This window comes from Nomascus leucogenys, chromosome X (genome assembly GCF_006542625.1).
Source record: "Nomascus leucogenys isolate Asia chromosome X, Asia_NLE_v1, whole genome shotgun sequence".
Lineage (NCBI taxonomy): Eukaryota > Metazoa > Chordata > Mammalia > Primates > Hylobatidae > Nomascus > Nomascus leucogenys.
In genome coordinates this window covers 11,346,207-11,369,235 of record NC_044406.1, presented here as the reverse complement: position 1 = coordinate 11,369,235, position 23,029 = coordinate 11,346,207, and the positions used below count along the sequence as shown (strand labels likewise).

Genomic DNA, 23,029 nt, shown 5'->3' with positions numbered 1-23,029 from the left:
AACTCTAGTACATTTTGGTCTCATATAGAGAGAGCTTGAGCTTTTTTTTTTTAACCCTATTTCTGTATATACCAGCACTTTTAAAGGGTAGAAATGCAGTTTTTCTCAATGTCATGATTGTGTGTATATTTAATCATCTTAATTACAGCAGAATCAGAGCCCCATGTTTTTTACTTGCCACTCTTTTACAAGAGCTGAGGTGAGAGACTCAAGTGCAAATAGAGACACAGAGAGATAAGAAAGAAGACTTGATGCATTATATAAACCCCATCTTCCAACTCCTGTGACAGACGTTGGTGACTCCCCTGAAATATGGGCAATCTCATTTCTTGAAGAATTTCAAAACACGCTTTTGGTGTGATATATATGAAAACAATTTAAACAGCCAGGCCTCTCCTTGGTAAGCTAGGCAGTTGTGTTTTGCAAAGAAGGGCTAGACCGTTTCCTTGAACACCTGACTATAGGCCACATGATTGTCCGTGGCCAGGGCGTTCTTTAGACACTGCCAGAAGTATGGGTGAGCTTGCGGGTTTGTTGGCCACTCAAGGACAGAACTCCCACAGAGCCTTTTCCGGAGCTGGAGGAACTTGGACTTCTGAAAGGGCTTCTCAAGAAATATCAAGATAATCACATCAACTTTTTCATCCATGAGCCTCTGATGGGACAAGTAAAATGCTATCTTAAAATTTTCAGTCTTTGCATACTTGTCTGTCATCACAAACACTGTCTTTTTGCTAAGCTGTATGCTCTGGGAAAGGTTTTCCAGAACTGGCTGCCCTGGTAACCAGTCCCTTTCCTCGAGACATAAATTAAAATGTTTCTCTCTTGGGTCTTCCAGTTTGGCCACCAGCTCAGCCAAAACCCACTCTGTCACAGCTGGGTCTTTAGTGTCATACACAATAAAAGCATCATAGCAACAGTCTGGTGATATTAGACGCTGATACCCCTTTATCTTGGCCTTACAGAAATGGTAAATATACCACACATCCCAGAAATAGAGGTGACTTGCTGTCATCATCACCATGAGAAAGAGAGACACAGATATGGAAAGTGAGAACAGAATCAGGTTAGTCAGATCTAACTCACAGGTATACAGATCCAGGGAGACCACACTCTGGCCCTTGTGTGCTCCTGGCCCCACACAAGTCACGTCTGTGGCCAGGTAAGGAATAGTCACCTCCGTATGGTTAACCCACCAGACAAACCACACAGCATCACAGGTGCACAGAAACCGATTATGATGCAAAAGCAACATCTTCAGATTGTTGAGGACATTTTCTGGGAAGCTGGTCTTTTGGATCATCTGGATTTTATTTGAGCTGAGGTCCAGATATCGCAACTGGAAGGCGTCTTGTAGAAAATACTTCGTCAGACTCCTGATTTGATTATTCTTAAGAATCAGATTCTTGAGGCTTCTGGAACAGTTGGATAATCTCTCAGGGACAGTGGTCAGTTGGTTGTGGCTGAGGTCCAAAGTTTCCAGGTTCTTTAGACACTGGAGTTTCTCCCAAATGAAAGATTTGAGCCCATTTTTGGCCAAAGAGAGGTTCTTTAGATTTGGAGGCATACCATCAAAAACTCCGGAAGGCAAGGAACTTAGGGAATTTTTAGAGATGTCTAATTCCTCTAATTTTAGCAGATTCTTGAATAATTGTAAGTATCTGTTATCACCCTCTCTCCATAAAACATCTAAGTGATTTCCTCTGAATTCCAGAGTTCTGAGAGACTCACTCTCCATGGTCCTGCTGGTGGAGGAAGAGATGTCATTGTCGTTCATCATCAGTTTCTGCAGAACCTTTAGGTTCTTGGTAAAGTTTAGCATATGAGTAATTCCTTCTGATTGAAAATAATGGCTATTACTGCTTATATCCAGAACTTCCAGTTTGTGAAGCTCTTCAAATGCTGTTGAATGGAGTAAATCAAGCCGGTTGTTGGAGAAGTCCAAATATCTCAGCTCTGCTAAAGGTTGGAATTCACTGCCATTAAGAGTTTGGCTAATGAGATTTCCTGACAAATTCAGGCATTTGAGGAAAGAAAGATGCTGAAAATCAGAGGACTTGACAAAAAATATACTATTTTTACTTAGATCCAAGGTCTGCCCATACTTGTAGCAGCTTTCATTAACAGACATGAAAGAAGCCTCTTTGTTTTTGAACCTGCAACTCCTTGCATACTTATCATATCTGAAATAATGTAATTGTTCCAGGACCTGGGGTTCATAACTTTCTACAGAAGTTCTGGCATTTGAGCAGAAGCCAACTTCACTTGAATCTCCTGAAGGTGATATTTTATTCACTGAAAGATCTATGACTTTCAATCTTTCAAATTGTTTAAACATGCTGAGGTTAGCAATTTTTATAAAGTTAGTGCCAAGATCAAGAACTTCAAGATTTTGAAGATTATGTAATGGTGAGAGGTTAAAGCTTTTCAACTCTTTAAAGACATATCCTCTGATCCGCAGAATTTTCAGGCTTTTCAGTGAAGAAAATGCTTGCGATAGATTCATAGATGCACGATAGACCTGAAGTTCAAAATTGAAAGACAGATCCAATTGGATGAGGTTGGGGAGAAAATGCAGAAATTTAGCATCCCCAATTTCTTTGGCCAAGAAGTTTTGGGACAGATCTAGTTCCTGGAGTTTGTTGATGTTCTTAAACCATCTTGGGGGCACATGCTGAAGAGAGTTACTGTGTAGACGTAAAACTTTTAATTCTGTCAGCGCATCAAAAGCATTTACAGGGATCTGTAGGGGAGAATTATTTTCACATGGCGTACAAGGAAATGGGGCATTATAACAACGAGGGCAATTTCCACTTAGGTCAAGAATTTGTAATTGGTTGAGGTTATTAAAATCATCTTCTTGGATTTTTGCAATCATGTTGTTGTAGAGATATAGTTCTGTTAAAGTAGATGGCAAAACAGTAGGGACGGTTGTGATGTTGTTATCTTTCAGGGAGAGCAGTTTTAACTTCGTCAAGTTTAGGAAGGCATCTTTTTCTATTGAATATGAAACATAACAAGGATTTCGATAATAACAGTTTTGGCCCAGGTAGAGTATTTCTATGTTGGCCAGTTCTGTTAGATTCTCTTTTCTGATGGAAAAGATATTGTTGGCCTCAAGGCTGAGAAGCTGTAAGCTAGGCGGAAGGCCCTGCGGTATCTCTAGAAGCTGGTTTCCATCCAGGTAAAGGGATTTTAAATAAGTGAGTCCACTAAAGCTTCTGGGTTTAATCTGCAGCCTCTTGGTGCACATGTTGTTTTTTGACCCCAATGGAATAGGTACACAGTTGCATCTGAAATCGATCTCTACCAGATGGTCCAGTCTGTGAAAGGACGCTGGGGAGATGTCTGGTATGTGGTTAATGGTGAGGGTGAGGTTCGTGGTGTTCGTGGGAATACCTCCAGGAATTTCTGTCAAATGCTTGTCTGTGCAGTCCACAATCACATGGTTCTCTGGAACATCCAGAGTGACATCACAGGGCAGAGTTTTAGGAAACCATCTAGCCCCAAGGAGTTTGGAAATTAGGATTATGTCAAAAAGGATAAGAATTTGTCTCTTCAGTGTCCACGTTGGAAACACCTGAAAGCATAAGAAAGAACAAATCATTGTTCTAAAACATACCAAGAATCAGAATTAAAAATTCCCATTTGCTGCCTCTCTTTTGCAACATTTTAAAAATAAACAATTCAGGTCTTATTTTCAACTGTCTAAACAGCATCCCCAACCCCATGACTGTATTTGTCAGTTACTGAGAGTCGCAATTATTTAGTTACATATTTAGCTTTTAGCATCTTAGCTCTTTAGCAAAATAGCTTTCAAGAGGGTAGAAGCAGGATTTTCCTATTTGTTGTTACATGGAACACTAAAATTGCAGAGCCATAGATTCACTGCCAAAGTCTGAAATTTGGAGGGTGAAGAAATGTTAGAATATGGATACACCCATGAAAAATAACACATGAAGACTTTAGTGCAATTTATGTTGACCTGCTAAACCTGCCCTGGTACACATTATATGAGTCTTTCATGATATTTGAGTCTCAGAATATTCTAAGATTCCCGTTTTACAAATGAAGACATCGCTCAGCAATATTAACTGATTAGCCCAAGGTTACCCACTAGTAAGTGGCATTTGATTATAAAACATACATTCCTGCCATTCAGGCACTGACATTCTATAATCTGGCTCTCGTCTTGGATTGTTTTTGGAAATAATCTTGCAAATTATCCCCTCCAAGGGGATTTTAGGATGAGCATTTTCCCTACACATTGGGTTTACATTACATAAATTTGGAGAGGAGACAGTAGTAGAGTCAGGGCACTGCCTGGGTGATGCATAATCAGAGGAACCATATAATTGATCCATTCGTATACTTACAAGAATGAAGTGGGGCTGTTAATAATTACACCAAGACTATAGGCATAAACCAAGAGTCTGTCAGGCAAACTGGGACTTAGGGGAACCTACCCATAAAGATGATTCTTGTGCATCCAGGTTTAGCATGACAGACACTGGGACCCTAGGGAGAAAGGCCCTAAAAGGGAATATGGGAAGTGCAGAAGAGCTTTAAAAATCACCTTATTACCTTCAACTGGCTCTGCCTTACAGAATGCTTTAACCGTGGACTTGTTCTCAAGTTTCAGGATTTCTAGCAATGTCTACTCCAGAACACTGGTTTTAGTTTAGGACTTACGCATGGAGTGGTCCAGCCTATGTCTCTACCATAGGGATCTAGCTCAGTTAATGATTTTATCTTCCCAGGTGACTGAATCAACCAATCATGTTGATATCTAAGAAACCAAATGCCTACTTTCACCAGATGTGGTGGCTCATGCCTCTCATACCAACGCTTTGGGAGGACAAGGCAGACAGATCGCTTGAGGCCAGAGTTCAAGACTAGCCTGGGCAACATAGCGTGAGACCCTCTCTCTACAGAAAATAAAAAATTAGCTGGGCATGGTGGCACACACCTGTAGTTCAGCTACTCGGGAAGTTGAGTTGGGAGGACCTCTTGAGCCCAAGAGTTTGAGGTTGCAGTGAGCCTTGATCACACCACTGCACCCTAGCCAGGGTGACAGAGCAAGACCCTGTCTCAAAAGAAAAACAAAAAAAGCCTACTTCCCTTAATTCCTCTAATTGGAGGTAAATAAGCAATTTTTTTTCTCCAATGCAAGATGGCTCAGAAGGGCTTTTTCAGGTCTAAAGTTTGTTGGAGTTAGAGGTACAAAATTGTCTCTTCTTCTTTTCACCACCCTATCTTTTCCTCCCCATCATTAAAACCACTGAGAGTCCAGCTGACCTCCTTCATTGTTCTTAACATCCTCCTTGCTTTGCGGTTTTAGCTGACATAATATCAGCTGAGATCCCTCTACCCTTGGTCCACTCCAAAGCCTCCTCTCTCACTTTCCCAGTCCACCCTATCTATCAAGCTTCCCAAACCTTAATCGTCAGTTTCTTGCTCTGAACTCCTTGAAACTGTTTCCCAGGCTCAAGCGATCGTCCCACCTCAGCCTCCCAAAGTGCTGAAATTACAGTCATGAGCCACTGCACCCAACCTTCTTATTTTATTTTATTTTACAGTATGAGCTGAAGCTTTTTATCATGGCATCCAAAGTCTTCCATAATTTGTCCCCTGTCTACTTGTCTGGCTTACCTGATTGAATTCCTCTACTAGCCTCACTAGTCGATAAACCCAAGTTCCCTGACTTGCAAGTCCCTCCGTTAGAAGTCCTCTTCCCTACCATTTTCACCCACCAGATTTCTATTTATCCTTTAGGGCTATGTTTCTCAAAAGGAGCACTCAGATACCTCAGAATATATGGCAATATACCAGTGGGTACAGGAAGCCCTTAAATAAATATGGTACATCTTTCTAGAGCACCAGTCTTTCTCAGAGATTTAGGAAAAATGTTCACTACTCAGGGAGGAGGAGTTGAGTCATGATAGGGGGATGGCTATGGTCCCTGATAATAGGATTTTATAGTCCCTGATAATAGGATTTACATGGTTATAGGATCCCAGGCCCTGGACCCAACCCCTGGCTATGCTTTTGTCCAAAGACATAATGGATTCATAGATCCCACTATCAGGAGGCAATTGGTAATGCTGCCCAGAGTGATATTGTAAAGCAGAGAGGGGAGTTGTACTTCAGAGGGGGCCAAGATGGATAAATGACAATCATGAACCGGGTCCCTCTTCCCATCCCATTCCCATGTACCTAAATGAGACCCTGGGAAGAAGTGGGAGGATTGCTGAATTGAGTTAAAAACATGAAGTGATTGAGACGGCAGTCCTCATACCGCGTTTCCCGGGATGTGCCTAGTTTAAGTGTTTTTGTGATCAGGGAAAATGGAGGCTGTAAAATGAAGGAAGTTTAGTTGTAGAAAAATAAAGTCACCTTCACCAATGGTGTGATGATAAATGTTTAACAATAAGCTTTCCCTGATTTGTTGTCTTGATTTGTAGCATTTGTCAATTTCTATAGTGTAAATATTCCCTCCGTGGCCAATTTCAAGTGGGGTCCAGCACACCACTGGCCTTAACACACCTGAGATAATGACTGTGAAATTTTTAGTCTCTACACACTGACATATTACAAATTAGAATGCAAATTAATCAGAAAGCCTTCCCCCCCCCCCCCACTTATTTCTAAACTTTTTTCTCGCACCTGTCCACTTTTCTCTTTGACTATTACCACCTCCCAACTCCAATTAGTCATTAGGTCTCATCTGGACCACTATGCTAGACTCCAAATTGTTCTCCCTGCTCCCCCTTCTCCTCTATAATTCATTCATCAAACAGCATCAGAGCGTTCTTTATAAACCTGAATCAGATCAACTATAATGTCTTCCTATTACACTTTAAATGAAATCCAAAGTCTTTACCATTGCTTATATCAAGGGTGTTCTGACTTCAGCCTACCTCTCTGACCTTGAGCCATCTTTACCCTCCTTTACCACATATCAGCCATCTGGTCTGTTTTCTGTTCTGCATTCAAGCCAGCCTTGTAACCACCACAGTCTTGGGACTTGCTGTTTTCTCTTCCTGAAATCATCCTTCTCCTCCTCTTCTCACAGCCCGGTCATTACCACCCCTTAGTTGCCTATTCAAGTGACACATCCTCAGAGAGGCTTTCCCTGACCAACTTATCTAAATATCTTCTCATGTAAGAATAGTGATAATAATAGTAATAGGAGTTAACTTAGGTAGCACTTACCATATGCCAGGCATCATTTTAAGTGTTTTCCATATATTAATTCATTTAATCCTCACAATAATGGATACTACAGGTCTTCAATCCCTTATCCGAAACCTTTGGTGCTACATGTGTTTTGTAATTCAGAATTTTTCAAATTTTAGAAGGTAATACACTACATGTACCCTAAATTATGTAGTACCTATTGAGGCCTGGGGCAGCATTCCATGATCAAACACACAAAATTTCCGCAGTGACATATAGGATTGTCCACTCTAAGTGGAATTATTTAAAAAAAAGAATAAATAACTCAGTTATTTATTATTTATTAAAAAGAATAAATAACTCAGTTTATTATTTATTAAAAAGAATAACTCAGTTTATTATTTATTAAAAAGAATAAATAACTCAGTTATTTATTTTTATTAAAAAGAATAAATAACTCAGTTATTTATTTTTATTAAAAAGAATAAATAACTCAGTTCAGGTCAAGATCTACCTCCAAATGCGTTCAGATCATATTATGTTTGCAATCAACTGAGTTGGGACAAAGCTTTCAGTTTTGGGTTTTGGAATTATAGACTATTATTATTATTATTATTTGAGACTGAGTTTCACTCTTATTGCCCAGGCTGGACTGCAATGGCATAATCTCTGTTCACTGCAACCTCCACCTCCCGGGTTCAAGCGATTCTCCTGCCTTGGCCTCCCAAGTAGCTGGGATTACAGGTACGTGCCACCAGGCCTGGCTAATTTTTGTATTTTTAATAGAGACGGGGTTTCACCATGATGGTTCGGCTGGTCTGGAATGCCTGACCTCAAGTGAACCACCCACCTCGGCCTCCCAAAGTGCTGGGATTACAGGCATGAGCCACCATGCCTAGCCTAGACCTCTATTATTATCTCCATTTTACAGATGAGTCAACTGAGGCACAGAGAGGTATATGCACTCTGTAATTGACTACCCTGTTTGATTTCGGTCATAGCCCTTTACCACAGTCAGAAATTATCTTGATGATTTATGTTGCTTATTCGTATGATGTCTATTCTGTACAAGAATGTAAGCTGCGAGAGGGTAGGGCCTTTTGTGGTCTCATGTAAAACAATGCCTGGCACTTAATTAGGACCTCGTTATGTTTGTGAGATACATGAATGAAAGAATGAATGCCTGCATAAATGAATCGTAAAGTAAAGAAAAATGAAAAAAATTTCTCCTTGGAGTAGGTTCCTTCAGTCTATACCCCCAGACTAAGCAGAGGTCAGATTTCTGTCTCTTCTATCTGCCCAGGGATTTCTTGGCGGAAAAGATTTAAGAAGCTCTGTTTTCATTATGTCTCATTCAAAAACCCTTTCTTCAAAAAACCTTCTGGGATCAAACCAGACAGAAGTAATCACTCCCTCCTCTCATCTCCTACTGCACTTATTACACGTGAGGTTTTGAAAAGCACTCTGGATGGAGGGTTGGAAGAACTGGGTTCTAGTCCTCTCTTGGTAGTTCATTACCCATATGCCCCTCTGAGGCAGGTTCTGTGCCCAGTAGAAGATACCCTGCAAAAGAATGATGGACACAGAAACAACAATATGGGACATACCAAGGACCCAGCCAGTGGATATTAGAATTCTAATATGTATCTACTGACTCATATTCATTCTTTCATTTGACAGATACGTGTTGGATACCTACTAGGAGCAGGAGACACAAAGTCTCTGCCCTTAAGGAGCTCAAAATCCTGTGGAAGGGAGAAAAAAAATACATACCTAAAATACAGTGTAGAAAGACCATTAGGTCCTTCCAGACAAGATGCTGCCACTTGTATATGTGTAGCTGAACTGTACGTTGTTCTTATTCCAGGTGATAGTTATTGATTTTTTTATCCTTAATTTTGATTTTGATCCTGAATTTTGATACTCTCAATTCTTTTTCATCCCCATAGAGTCCAGCGATCGCTACACATCTCTCAACATGTTTTCTGCCTTTCTCTCATCTCATAATGACAGAACCTCCATTTGTAGTTGGGCATATACCACTCTGAAAAATAATTTTATCTCCCAGACACACTTGCAGCTAAGTGTGGCTATATGACTAAGTGATACCCAAAGAAATTTGGGAGGAAGTGAGGTGTACAGTTTCTGGGACATGTCCTTAAACGGTGGGGCAGTTCCCCTTTCTCCTGTCTACTTCCACCTGGCTTCTTGTAATGTGGATGTTGTAGCCAGACATCTTGGGCAATGCACATGAGAAAAATGAGCTAGGGATGGTACAGCAACCAGGTAGATGACCCAGAGTATCCAGATCCTTCCTTATATGACCTCAGAGAGCAGAGCAGAAATAATGGCTCAGAACTGCTGACTGCCAAGAGTTTATGAGAAATCAAAAAATTGTTATGCTAAGCCAATGTCAATTGGATTTTCTATTGCACAAATGCAAACCTAATTTTAACCAGTATAGAATTTGGAAATAAGTTACTGTCCATGAGCGAACCTAAAATATGTGATGCGGATGTCATCAGGCTATTGGCAAGACTCAGATATCAGAGGCTAGAAAGCTGGGTGGCCCATATTATGCCATCATAAGATATCTGATAAAACTGTCACCTATGCTATTTTGGAGGGCAGAACACATGCCAACTGTGACTTTACTCTTAGGCGAAATCATTTGGCAATATTCATAATGATGTTGGTGGCTTCTTACTGTTTTTAGCAGTCTTACAAGAGAAATGAAATAGGACTGAAGTTAGCCATTCTGCAAGCAGGGCTAGACGGAAATACAGTTTTGCTCTGGCTGCAACTCTACACTTTGAGTAAGACATCCTGAATTTTAAGGCTTTGCAGGGTTGAAAAAGCCAACTTCTACTGTAGAAGCAAAACAAAGCAGATTTAATGGATACAGACAAAGTAGCAACTTAGATTAATTAAGTGTATGCCCATGTACATTTTCTAAGCACTTCCCATTAAGCATTTTCTAGTAGACAATGAAAGCCAGTCCAGGGCAAAAAATCTGATTGAAGAGTGTGGCCTTCCCCTTGACTCATGCAGCCTCAGGGTAGTTGATTCAATTGAGAGAGGGGAGCACTGACAAAGCATAGAGTCTTTAGACTTCAGACTGTCTAGAGCTGCTCTAATGTCATAGTCACACGCGGCTCCGTAAATTTAAATTAATTAAAATTCAATCTCTTAGTCACACTAACTATATTTCAAGGGCTCAAAAAGCCACATTAGGCTAGTGGCTGCTGTATTCAAGGGTACAGATAGAGAACATTTTCATCATTGCAGAAAGTTTTATTAGATAGCATTGGTCCAGACCAATAAGTCAGCAAACTTATTCTGTAAAGGGCCAGATGGTAAATATTTTAGGTAAAATTGAGGATATTATGGAGGTACTTAAATAACCATTTAGAATGTAACTAATTAGAATAGTAAAACCCATTCTTAGCTCACAGGTCATTAAAAAACAACAACAACAACAGGTAGTGGGACGGATTTAGCTCACAAGTCATACTTGGCAGACCCCTGGTCTAGACCAACCTTAGGCTGTGATAAACTTGTGCATGGAATTAATTCTAAGCAAATTCACTCCAAGTCTATATTATTTAATGCTTATCCCAATTCTAAGAGATACGCTCATTTACGATGAGGAAAGTGAAATGAATGCTGAGGTGAGACCTAGGTGATTGAGACAGAGCTGGCACTCTTAGCCACTCTGCTATTCTACTTCTCGAGATGTCTACTCAGTCATCTGCCCCTATAGATGGAGAGCACGTTGAGGTCCGGAAACCTTGTTTGTCTTTACATGTACTCCATCATTAGGATGCCTGCCACATAGTGAGTGCAAGCTAAATATTTGCTGAGTAAACCAAGGCTTTGAACTTTCTTAAAATCCCATAGAAGATTCACATTTTACTAGTATAAATAGTAAAGTATTTCCCTGAAGATCAGATTTTCACAAGGTGACAATGAGAGACCAGGAGGGTTTGGGGCCTCTGAAGGAAGCATTGAAGTGGGGAGCATGCCACAGAAGAAACGAGGATGGTATCATTGGAAAGGCACAGGAAGTGGAGCTGCAGATGGACTCTTTCATAATCCTTTTTCTCAGACGCTCTGTCCCTTTGAACCTGAAACCCCAGTGAAAGCCAGAGCTCGTTTGTCTCTTATGGGAAGAGTCACAGTCAAGATGGGGCTGCCCTTGTCCTATGCTCAATAGTTGAGCCCAAGCCCACTGACCCTTGGAATGCTTTATGCCAAACAAAACATCTCTTGGCTCTCTACACCAGCTGCACGGGAAGCCTGGAACTCAGAGATCCCAGCAAGTTTGCATTCCAAGATCCATGCCAGAAGGAAGATTAACTGCAATGAGAAAGTTGGGCTCTGATCAAGCAGGTGAGGGAGAAAAATGAACTCACTATTTATTAGAATAGTAAAACCCATTCTTAGCTCACAGGTTGAAAAAAAAAAAAGCAGGTGATGGGACAGATTTAGCCCACAGGTCATAGCTAGCAGACCCTTGGTCTAGACCAAACCTTAGGCTGTGTTAAACTTGTGAATGGAATTAATTCTAAACAAATGAACAAAGCATTTCTAAATTGTTATTTAAAGAGAAAATATACCTAAAAGACCATCTAGAGAAGATGACTTAAAAGTGTGAAATATTCCTTTATTCCAATGGAAATTTCCTTCAGTGTAGAAATTTCTCCTTTCAAGCCATTGGAAACTACCTGCTTCAGACTTAAGCTGGAACCTTAGTTTCAACTATCGTTATTTTGAGATTTAAGGGTTCAGCATCAAGCCAGGTCTGTTTTTCCATCTGATACAAATAATCTATGTTATTTTGTTTTGCTTCGGGTTTTTTTTTCTTTGTAATGATTGCCTAAAGACATGCATCTTTTAGTAATTTGATTTGTAAAATAGCATAGTATACCATGATAGGCCTGGCTTTGGTAATGAATCATAGCTAATTATACATGCAAATACACTGGGTAAATTTGGATGCTCAATTAGCAAACTAATTATTGTAAAAATGGGAATGGGTGATTTCATACAGACAGGTGTTTCTATTTTCTCAATCATCTGTTTGGTTAAAATGGAAAATATAGAGTTTATATTGGACAGCCATCAGACCATGATTTGTGTATTTTTAAAAATAATGGCTGCCTTTTATTACTTATGGTGTGCCAGGTTCTAAGGCAGACTTGTTATTTATATTACATCATTGATCCCTCACACTGAAGTTGAAAGGCCATATAAATATTCTCATTTTACTGATGAGGAGGCAGAGATCAGACAGGCAATTTCAAACAAAGATTCAGACTCACTGTTGACCAATTCTATTCAAGTTGCCTTACACAGCTACAGCAAATGCACTTGGTATAATGTGTGTCTGCATTTTTATTAATTTCCTTTTCAGTTCAAGTATTCTTGGCACTCTAATGTTTCTATTTTGTGCTACTTAGGGGTTTTGGGGCATAGAGAAATTGGTTTGTTTTTATAAGAAAAATTTACAAGTATTAAAAAATGGTGGCTGGGCACACTGGCTCACACGTGAAATCCCAGCACTTTGGGAGGCCAAGGCGGGAGGATCACCTGAGGTCAGGAGTTTGAGACCAGCATGGTCAACATGGTGAAACCCCGTTTCTACTAAAAATACAAAATTAGCCGGGCATAGTGGCATGCACCTGTAATCCCAGCTACTCGGGAGGCTGACACAGGAGAATTGCTTGAACTCGGGAGGCAGAGGTTGCAGTAAGCCGAGATCATGCCATTGCACTCCAGCCTGGGTGACAGAGCAAGACTCTGTCTCAAAAGAAAAAAAAAAAATGGTGTATTTATGTTTTGAGTGGGACCAACTTGAGGGAGAAAAAAGAAAGATATTTTTAAGATGATTTTTTAAATGAATTTCACCCAATGTCCATTGTATTAGTCTGTTCTCATGCTGCTAATAAAGACATATCCGAGTTTGGGTAATTTATAAAGAAAAAGAGATTTAATGGACCCACAGTTCCACATGACTGAGGAGGCCTCACAATCATGGTGGAAGGTGAAGGAGGAGCAAAGGTACGTCTTACATGGCGTCAGGCAAGAGAGCGTGTGCAGGGGAACTGCCGTTTATGAAACCATCAGCTCTCATGAGACTTATCCACTATCATGAGAACAGCATGGGAAAAACCTGCCCCTATGATTCAATTACCTCCCACTGGGTCCCTCCCACAACACTTGGGGATAATGGGAGCTACAATTCAAGGTAAGATTTGGGTGGGGACACAGCTAAACCATATCATCCAGCAATGTTACATTAGGGTAGTTTGTGAATTTAGAAATTTAAAGGCTCATTGAGCTTTACCTCCATAATGAATTATATGTGCACACAGTCATTCAACAAACATTATTGAGAATCTACTCTGTGCAAGGTACTGTGCTAGACAAAGTAAGGACATGATGATGAGTCAAACACCATTCCTGCTCAATTAGGAACCAAATACCTCTGCTGCTCTATTATCAGAAGCTGTGTATATCTCTTGAGCACAGAACTCTCTCTCGGCTGTCAAGGAAATCTGTGGTGAGAAAAAATAATAGATTGTGGGGCAGGGGCTAAGTCAGGCCTAAAGGTAACACTGCTTTCCCACTCTTCAAACAAATGTTTGAATAAACAACTCTTCAAGGTGGCAAAACCTATCCACCTGGATGCATTATTTTGATGGCAGGACTGAAGCCCATATTCAAGATTGAATTTGCTGATTTTAGATCTGTATTAGATTCCTACCATAATATTTACAGTTGTAGAGATCGGATTACTAATAGGAAAAAAAAAAAACAAACCATTTACCAAGCTGTTTTTAACTTCACGCTTTCCAAATAGCGTTTTTATCTTCAAAACTTTGTAAACTTGTAAGAGATGTCTGGTTGCAATCAGAGGAGTGAGAAGGACATGTATATAACTGGGAACTATTAGATGGAGAAAATGAGGAAGTGAAGGTAAGTGGTTTGTGTCTTGTGACAAGTTAGAAGAAGACTGGGATTAGTCTGATTTCTCCTGGTGTTTATTTATTCTAGGGTTTAGCACCATGTGAACCGAAAGTCAGATTTGTTTTCAGTCTCTCTGTCTGCTACAGGGCTACCAACTGAATTATCCTGAACCTTGACTTTCTCATCTACAAACTCTGGAGTTTCACTAACTGACCTTAATGGTCATTTTCTATTGTGCTTATTCTATGACTCTAATGGTTGGTGTAGAGCCCCCTGAAACTTATCTGCCAGGGTCTGTCCTCAGCTGGGAGTCTTCATAACCCCCTGGAACCTCAGGCTGCTGCTGTTTCAAAATGGTCCATGCAAAGCTTCAAACCACCATAAACCTTCTAAGAATTCCACAGAGGGAGGAAAAAAACAACTAGTACATGTTTTGTTTTGTTTTTCATTAAAGTAAGCATTATATGTCTTTATTATTTATTTATTTATTTATTTATTTATTTATTTATTTATTTTGAGACAGAGTCCCACTCTGTCGCCCAGGCTGGAGTACAATGGCCAGATCTTGGATCGCTGCAACCTCTGCCTACCCGGTTCAAGTGATTCTCCTGCCTCAGCCTCCTGAGTATCTGGGATTACAGACACCCGCCACCACTCCCAGCTAATTTTTGTATTTTTAGCAGAGACGGGGGTTTCACCATGTTGGTCAGGCTGGTCTCGAACTCCTGACTTCAGGTGGTCTGCCTGCCTTGGCCTCCCAAAGTGCTGGGATTACAGGCAAGAGCCACTATGCCCGGCCTTATATGTCTTTAGATAAAACTATTTTGCTAGTTTGATTCAGCTCTCTGAAATAGTAAGAATAGGAAGAATTACATGACAATCCATCGATTTGAGAGAATGGTTAAAAATGGGAAACTACCAATAGTGAAATATCAAATGTCCCTTAAAAAGAATGTGGTAGAGCTGTGAGTATTGACATAAAAAGCTATGCATAATCTAGTACTAAGTTACAAAAAAATAAAGGGGATTTTTAAAGCAGCATAGACATAACATATAGCATATAATGCCTTTATGATAAATATATATGCATATATTTGTATTTGCAGAGAAAAGTAGGAAAGAATACACAAGAAACCTTTAATAGCAATTTCTTCTGGGCAGTGGTATAAAGGGGCCTTCCCTGGGGAGAGCGGGACTTCTATTTTTATGTTATACCCTTCTCTACTCTTTGACTTTTTAACATAAATAATATGTATTTTTTAATTAAAACTTTTAAAATCAAATTACAGAGGAAATAAGATCTCATCATAACAACGTAGAAGGAAATTGTGAAAAAGGAAAAATTCAACTAGTATTTATTGATGCCTGCAACATGCCAGGTACTCTTCTAGGTGTTTGGGACATCAGTGGACAAAATAGAAAAGATTTCCACTGGACTATAGCTTATGTTCTCTAAATAATAAGCACAAAAATATATAACTGTCAGAAATGATATTGCATGTCAAGTGATAAGTGTTACTGAAAAAGAAAACAGGGCAGAGTGAAAAGGATCAGGAATGTGGGGTAGGATTGTGATGATAAATAGGGCGGCTTGGATAGGCATCATTAAGAAATTGATATCTAAACAAAGACCTCAAGGAAAGGAGAAAGTCATCCATACAGACATCCAGGGGAAATGCATTCCAGACAGATGGATCAGCCTAGAGCAAAGGCCCCAAGGTGAAAACATGCTGGAATATTCAGAAAAATGGCAACGGGGCCAATATTGCTGAAGCAGGGGGTGTAGGAGAACAATAGGAGATGAAGTCAGAAAGGGAGTATCCCCAAGCATGTTGGGCTTTCTCTACCATTCCATGGATGGCGGTCTCTGCTCTCAGTGGAATGCAGATGCGTTGCAAATTTTTGAGCTGACAATCAGTTGGTCTGACTTACATTTGAGAAGGATGCTGCTGGCTGCCGTGTTGAGGATAGACAGTGAGGGGCAAGGGTGAAAGCAGGGAGACTAGTCGAGAGGCTATTAACAGTCATTCAAGCAGAAGTCCCAGGTAGCAGTTCTGGAGGGGGTAAGAACTGGCTGAACACCAGATATGTTTTGAAGGAGTAGCTACATAAAATATGACTTCAAAGTTCTTGGAAGAACGTAAGGAGAGGGATTTGGAGACAGCAAACATTTCTAGGTATCCTGTCAAGAGGACGAAAGACATGGTGGGTAGTTGACAGGCAATACAGCTTTCACCTCACGCGTACTGGCACACACACACACTCTCTCTCTCTCTCTCTCTTCCTCTCCCTGTTTCTCCCTGTCTCCCTTTCTCTCACCCACTTGCTTTGGAGTCCTGAGTCATCACCCTTGTAAGAAGCCTGGCTATACAACCACCATATTAGAGAGACCACATGGAGACAGAGACACTTGAGGAGCTGCAGCTGCTCCGGCACCTAGCTGTTGAGTCTCCTAGCCCAGGCATCAGACCTGGAGAGTGAGTCTTCAGGTGATTCCAGTCGCAGTCACCGCCTGACTGCCACCCCAAGAGAAACCCTGTGGGAGAGCTGCCTAATGAGTCCAGTCAACCCCTGGACCCATGATAGAAAGCAGTATATGATTGTTGTTGTTTGAAGCCATTGCATTTTGAGGTGATCTCTTACGCAGTGATAGGGAACTGGAACAGGAAGTCAGTCAGGACATATGGGAGCAGATGATCTAGGTAGGTACACAACGGGGAGAAAGAGGAGAAAATGGAGAGTCCTCCAAGAGGGTTGGAGAGTTTTCTGGATGGAGAAGTAGAGTGTGATTGCAATAAGGAATTCCCCCACCCACCACACCCCAGCAAAAGAAACCCTCACCTTTCTGTATTGAATAGGCATGCATGCCCCTGCCAGTCTATTATATATTCTTTGCATAGCTATTATCTGGCTACAATGGATTATTTTCAGCAGAATTCTTGGCAAAAGGAAATTTATCTTGAGACTATTTGAGGCCTGGGGAACGCTTGTATTTTTATAGTGAGTTAAGAAAGGATTTCCTGCTCTCCTGACTCTACTCTTTTACCCAACTAACCAACCAGTCAGAAAGGCCCCTGGGCACCCCCTGGGCTACAACATGTCAGCCCTGAGAGGACAACAGCCCCATGCACTCAGCTGTTCCTCCAAGCAACTTTCAAGATCACAGAGCAGAAAAAAGCCAAGTTGCCTGAGTTTAAAAGGAAATGTTGGGATCTGCATTTCTAAGACAAAGAGTTGCTTGAGCCAAGATGTGTGAGCGAGGGGCTTTCTGCGATGGCAGGGAGCCTGCAGCGGGGGTCTGGGAGAAGCCAGAGGGGATGGCTGCCTGGCTGAAGAAAACTGAGAAAGGGCATGGAAGAAGTAAGCAATGGGGGGCGATTGCTGGAAACCTTTGCCCTCAAATTCATTGACTTTTTGCCCTGTTTATATCACACTGAATTGTTTGGTAACTAGAGATGTGTTGTGTATGTCTCCCTAGAGAATAACCAAAGCACTGTGAATACGGGAAGTTGCTGAAACGCTATTCATTTTATAGACTGACCCTCTGCTAGGAATTTTCCAAATAGATTTATTAACAAATATCCCCTATTTGTGAATTTTGAAATATTTTTAATTTTAGTTTAATCTCTGTAAAGTACAAATACCATGAATATCAGTTTCATTATGTCACCAAAACGTTTAAGGATGTAAACCACTTGCTTTTTTTAAAAAAACGGAGAGAGTTATCATTTACTTCCTATCATTTTAGCCCAACAGACTCAGTTTTCAAACTAAAAGAATAAAAGGATATAAAGTTGTCTTACATAAATTAGGAACTCAACAGCTATCATGCATCACAAGAGTCACCAAAGACCATAGGGCCCTCAAACTTATTTGACCTTATACCTTATCCCCTTGTTTTCTATAAGCCCCGGACTGACCTACTTTCTCTGTAAAAGGCCAGTTAGTAAATGGTTTAAGCTTTCCAGGCCATCAGGGTCTCTGTCACACTACTCAACTCCTTGAATCGTTTGCCATCGTAGTGCAAAAGCACTTATCAACAATACGTAAACAAATAAACCATTTGTAAACACTGAAACTTGAATTGAATGTAAATTTTACATGTCACGAAATAGTAATTTTGCTTTGATATTTTTCAATCTTTTAAAAACAATTTTAAAAATATCTTAGCTCATGAGCTGTACAGCAGGTGGGATATAGCCATGGGCCATATTTTGCCAACCCCGGCCCTAAACTTTGGTGAGTTTCGGGGATATTCATTATTTATTCTTGGGGTGCAAAAGTACTGGCTGGTTAATCTGTAATGATGATTTTTAATTTTAGTACAGCGTTCCAAATTTTCAAATAATCAGATTGTATTAATTTAATAAATGGATTACTTCATAACCTTTTTTTAGCCATAAAGATTTCCTATAGGTTAAGAGCAGGATAATGTTTTCACTTTTAAATTTGCTGAACTACTATTGACATTTTGGGAGATGTTCCCTTCTAATAGTAATTTCCCATCCCTGCATCTATTTCACATGGTGAGAAGCATTCTAGTAATAGCCAAGGCTTTGTCAGTACAAAAATTTGGTTTTAAATCCTTGTTCTGTCATGTAAGAGCTCTCTGACTTTCATAAATCACTTGACCTCATGAGCCTCTGATTTGCCAACTGTAAAATGGTTATAAAGTAGGGATGTTGAATGAAATTAGAATATGCAACACATGTGTTTATGTAAACCATCATCACAGATTATCCAGCATTTAGTAAGCATCTAGTATTTGTCTAGCAGGTGCAGTAAAAACTTCAGGAATACATGGTACTTATCCATTTCTAGCTTGCTTTTTTCATTTAACATTATACCATGAGTGCTTTCTTAGGTCATTCAGTATTATTTTAAAAAACATGATTTGATGGTTACATAATATTCCATTTAATGAGTCTACTACAATTAATTCACCCCTTCCCAACACGGGACATGATATTTTTTTTTTACCTGGCTGCACTGACTATCTTGGTAAATAGTTTTCCATGTTTATGATCACTCCTTTTTTTTAAAAAAATTATTTTATCGTTTTTTTTTTAAGTTCTGGGGTACATGTGCAGGATGTGCAGGTTTGTCACATAGGTAAACATGTGCCATGGTGGTTTGCTGCACAGATCAACCCATCACCTAGGTATTACGTCCAGCATGCATTAGCTTTTCTCCCTAATGCTCTCTCCTGCCCCACCCACCCCTGACAGGCCTCAGTGAGTGTTGTTCCCCTCCTTGTGCCCATGTGTTCTCATTGTTCAGCTCCCACTTATAAGTGAGAACATGCGGTGTTTGGTTTTCTGTTCCTGTGTTAGTTTGCTGAGGATAATGGCTTCCAGCTTCATCAATGTCCCTGCAAAGGACATGATCTCCTTCCTTTTTATGGCTGCATAGCATTCCATGGTGTATATGTACCACATTTTTTTTATCCAGTCTCATGGTCACCTCTTTAAGAAGAGTTTCTAAAAGTGTAATCTCTAGATCAAAGGATCTGACATATGACTCAGTGCAGTTGAATATTTTCCCTGTGCTTTTTTGCCTTTTGAATTTCTTATATTGAAAATTATTTTCACGTCTTTTCTTAGAAAATATATACTATTTCCCCTTTGTACTTGAGTAGGAAGCCATCATATTCAACCTCACCTTTATTGTGTGTGTGCTGGGCTTGGTCTAGGAAGAACAGAAGAGTCTTCAGCACAGATTTCAGAGCCACCCAAGCTCCTTAACCTCTCGAAGCCCCAGTTTCTTTATCTCTACCTTATAGGGTAACTTTGAGGCCAAAATAGAATCATGTGTATCTAGCCCTCAGCATGATACTTGAGTGGTCAAAAAATGTGAGCTCTCTTTATTACTATCATTCCCATTATGCACCCCTCAAGGGGCAAAGGCAGATGTGGGCATAGGTTTGCATTAAAATAGATATCTGGGTTTCTAGGAAATGAAACCGTAAGCAGTTGTTTCCTTTGTAACAATAGCCCCATGGCTAATGCTTCATTAGAACTTTGACACAAAATGAGCCCAGGAGCCAACATTCAGATCTAGAACGTGTCTGATTTAAGTGACAAAATAATTTCAGAAAAAGGCCCTTGACGTCTTTTTTCCGACTAAGTTTTGGCATACCTAATGACTCACACTTGCATCATACCACTTGCAAAGGACTTAAAATAGTCTATTATTTGAGCCTTACAGTGGCCCTGGAAGGCAATTGGGGAGGGATTCTAATGGCTATTTTGTAGTCAGAGAAATTGAGTTTCAGAGGACTTTGATGACAGGCACAAGACCCCCCAACTAGTGACTGGGAGAGCCAGCGCTGACAAAGACTCTCCTTAATTCAACTTAATCAGGCTCCACTACACCCCTAGGCTTCAGCCTTTGGCTTCATGTCCATCTTTGCATTGCCCAGTTTAAGCAGGAATCCTGCTAAGTCATTTTATTGATGATCCACTCCTCTTGGTATGTGATCACCCTCAATATCTGATCAAATTCCTCATCTCCCACCATCCCCAGGTGAGGTCTGATCATCCTGGCCTGTCTTCAGCAAGAATCCTGTCAGGTCGGTTTAGCCAGAATCCCTTTACCCTTGATGTTTCCTCTTAGTAATTTTCCATCCACTGACCCCCACTCTACTCCTTGGCCAGAAATCTTTACTGGTCTTTGGCTGTATTCGGAATTGAGCCCCTTTCTATACTGAGGTCTCTTTCCGCCAATTGCAATAGTCCTGATAGTATCTTTATCTACTGTCCAAATTTAGTTTTCTTTGACAGCACTCAAGCCCGGGGATTTCCCGTATTTTATTGCTATGAGCCTGCCCACATACTTCCATCCACACAGTCATTCAGACAACACCATATGCTGGAAAAAGCACAAAGTAACTTCAGTAATTCAGCGATTTGTTATGGCTTTACAGCCAAAAATGTAGGCTGAAGAAATGAGATCCATAGAAGCTATGTCCCCAATTCAAACATCTGCTCCTCCTCCCCACAGCACATATTTAATTCTTGTAGGAAGTTGGACAGAGCAAGCGTTGATTAATCTGAAATTCTGAAATGCCCCCTTCATTAATGCCAATTATGAAATATCAGGAAGCACTTTCCCCCAGCAAATAACCTAAGTACAGATTCTTCAATATTGCTCTTGCCAGCTGGTTTCAGTTGTTTCCACAAAGATTACAGATAACACTTTTTACGGTTCTCTGAGCTGTTCTTACCATTTTTAGTCTTCTTCCAAAATGGAATGTAGAGGTCTGGTTGAAGAGAGCAGAGCATGAGAGGTGCCAAGATCAGCTTGAGATGGGCCCAATAGCATCAACTAAGAGAAAGAGAAGACATCAAAGTTTACATTTCAAAGACAGCCCAATACTGTAGCTTAGAGACACGCTGGGATCATTGCTTTAAGATGCGGTTCAAACATCTATTTACAGTATTTACTTCCTCAAAGTTAGGTAGACTGGAGACATATTCCAGAAAACCATTTCTAATGTTACTGAAAGCCTAACTTTATCTTTGAAGAATTGACATTTTAGACTACCACATTTTTTACTTATATTCTAAAAAAAAATTTTGTGCATATGATTTCGGTTCCCTCTCCTCTCTTACCCACTTCCTTATAACAGCACATACATCTACCTACTTAAATTATCTATATGTGTTCCAATGTTTAAAATACCTTTCGTGATGGCATGGAGTGATCCTATATCTGGAGTCTTCTGAGATGAAGTGATGGGTGGCAGGAAGTGTAGTCACAAAGACTCCAGGCAGCCAGCCCTGGAGTTTCCAACTACAAAGATCAGGTCAGGGTACGGGGGAGGAGCATGATTGTTTAAGCCACCCCAGATATGGGCTTTGCAAAAGCACCAGGTTCCTCTTATTTCTATCACCACTATTGGGGCAATGTCTTGTCTAAATCCAAACAACTCTACAGACCAACCTTCTTTCCTTTTTATAGCAGGGTTTCTCACCCTCAGCACTATTTACATTTTTGACCAGATAATTCTCTGTTGCACCGTAGGATATTTGGTAGCATCCTTGCTCTATACCCACTAGATGCCAATAGCACTGCCCCCTTCCGGTTGTGACAATCACAGATGTCTCCAGACATTGCAAATTATCCCCTAAGGGGCAAAAACATCCTGGGTTGAGAACCACTGTTCTATAGATATATTAGAGACACATCTAAATTTACCTTATTCTGTCTTAGACCCAGCTGGAAAGGATGCTGGTTTTTAAGCAGTGGCAAAGCTACCAGTTGGTTCATTCACTTTCCTCTAAAAAAGCTCAGCTGCATTTTCTTCTCAAAGTGCGGGCCCCAAGAGAATTGTTCCCTTCTTAACTGATTATTGGACATTTTGTAGGTAGAACCAAAATATGGTAGTTATGTTTAAAGTTCTTTAATCTACTTTGTCCACCTGGAGAGAATTCGGATGATGTAGAGTGTGCCATGGAGACATCTGCAGATAATGATCAGGGTTAACATATACTGGGCTGAAAACTCAATGGTGCGATAGAGCAGCTCAAAAACCAGAAACAGTAATAAGTGACATTTATTGAGGGTTTGTTATGAGCCAGACACTGTTTTAATGACTTTATATGTATTATCTCATTAAATACTAAAACTATATAAAATAGAGATCTTATTACCCATTTTTTTACAAATACTGGAATTTATAACAGAAGAAATATTGGATTTGCCTCAAGTCACATAGCAAGTGATACCCACACAGGCAGTAAAAACCAAATGTCTCCTTATTAAACCATTCTGCTATGCAAACGATATGTAAAAATCAATAGTTTTCTCATACATAAATAATTACTGATACAAATTGGTAATAGAAGAAGAGGTCCCATTCAAATCAGTGAGATCT

The 23,029-nt window shown here is 40.2% G+C and overlaps 1 protein-coding gene across 1 annotated transcript; it reads right to left on the bottom strand.

Moving 5' to 3' along the window:
• Positions 1-113: 113 nt before the first annotated feature.
• TLR7 (toll like receptor 7) lies at positions 114-21,886 on the bottom strand. Its single transcript, XM_003261027.4, has 3 exons — positions 21,835-21,886; positions 21,377-21,477; positions 114-3,580 (listed from the first exon to the last, which is right to left on the bottom strand). Exons 2-3 carry the CDS (start codon positions 21,377-21,379, stop codon positions 434-436), a joined length of 3,150 nt encoding a protein of 1,049 aa, XP_003261075.1. The 5' UTR covers positions 21,380-21,477; positions 21,835-21,886; the 3' UTR covers positions 114-433.
• Positions 21,887-23,029: the final 1,143 nt, after the last annotated feature.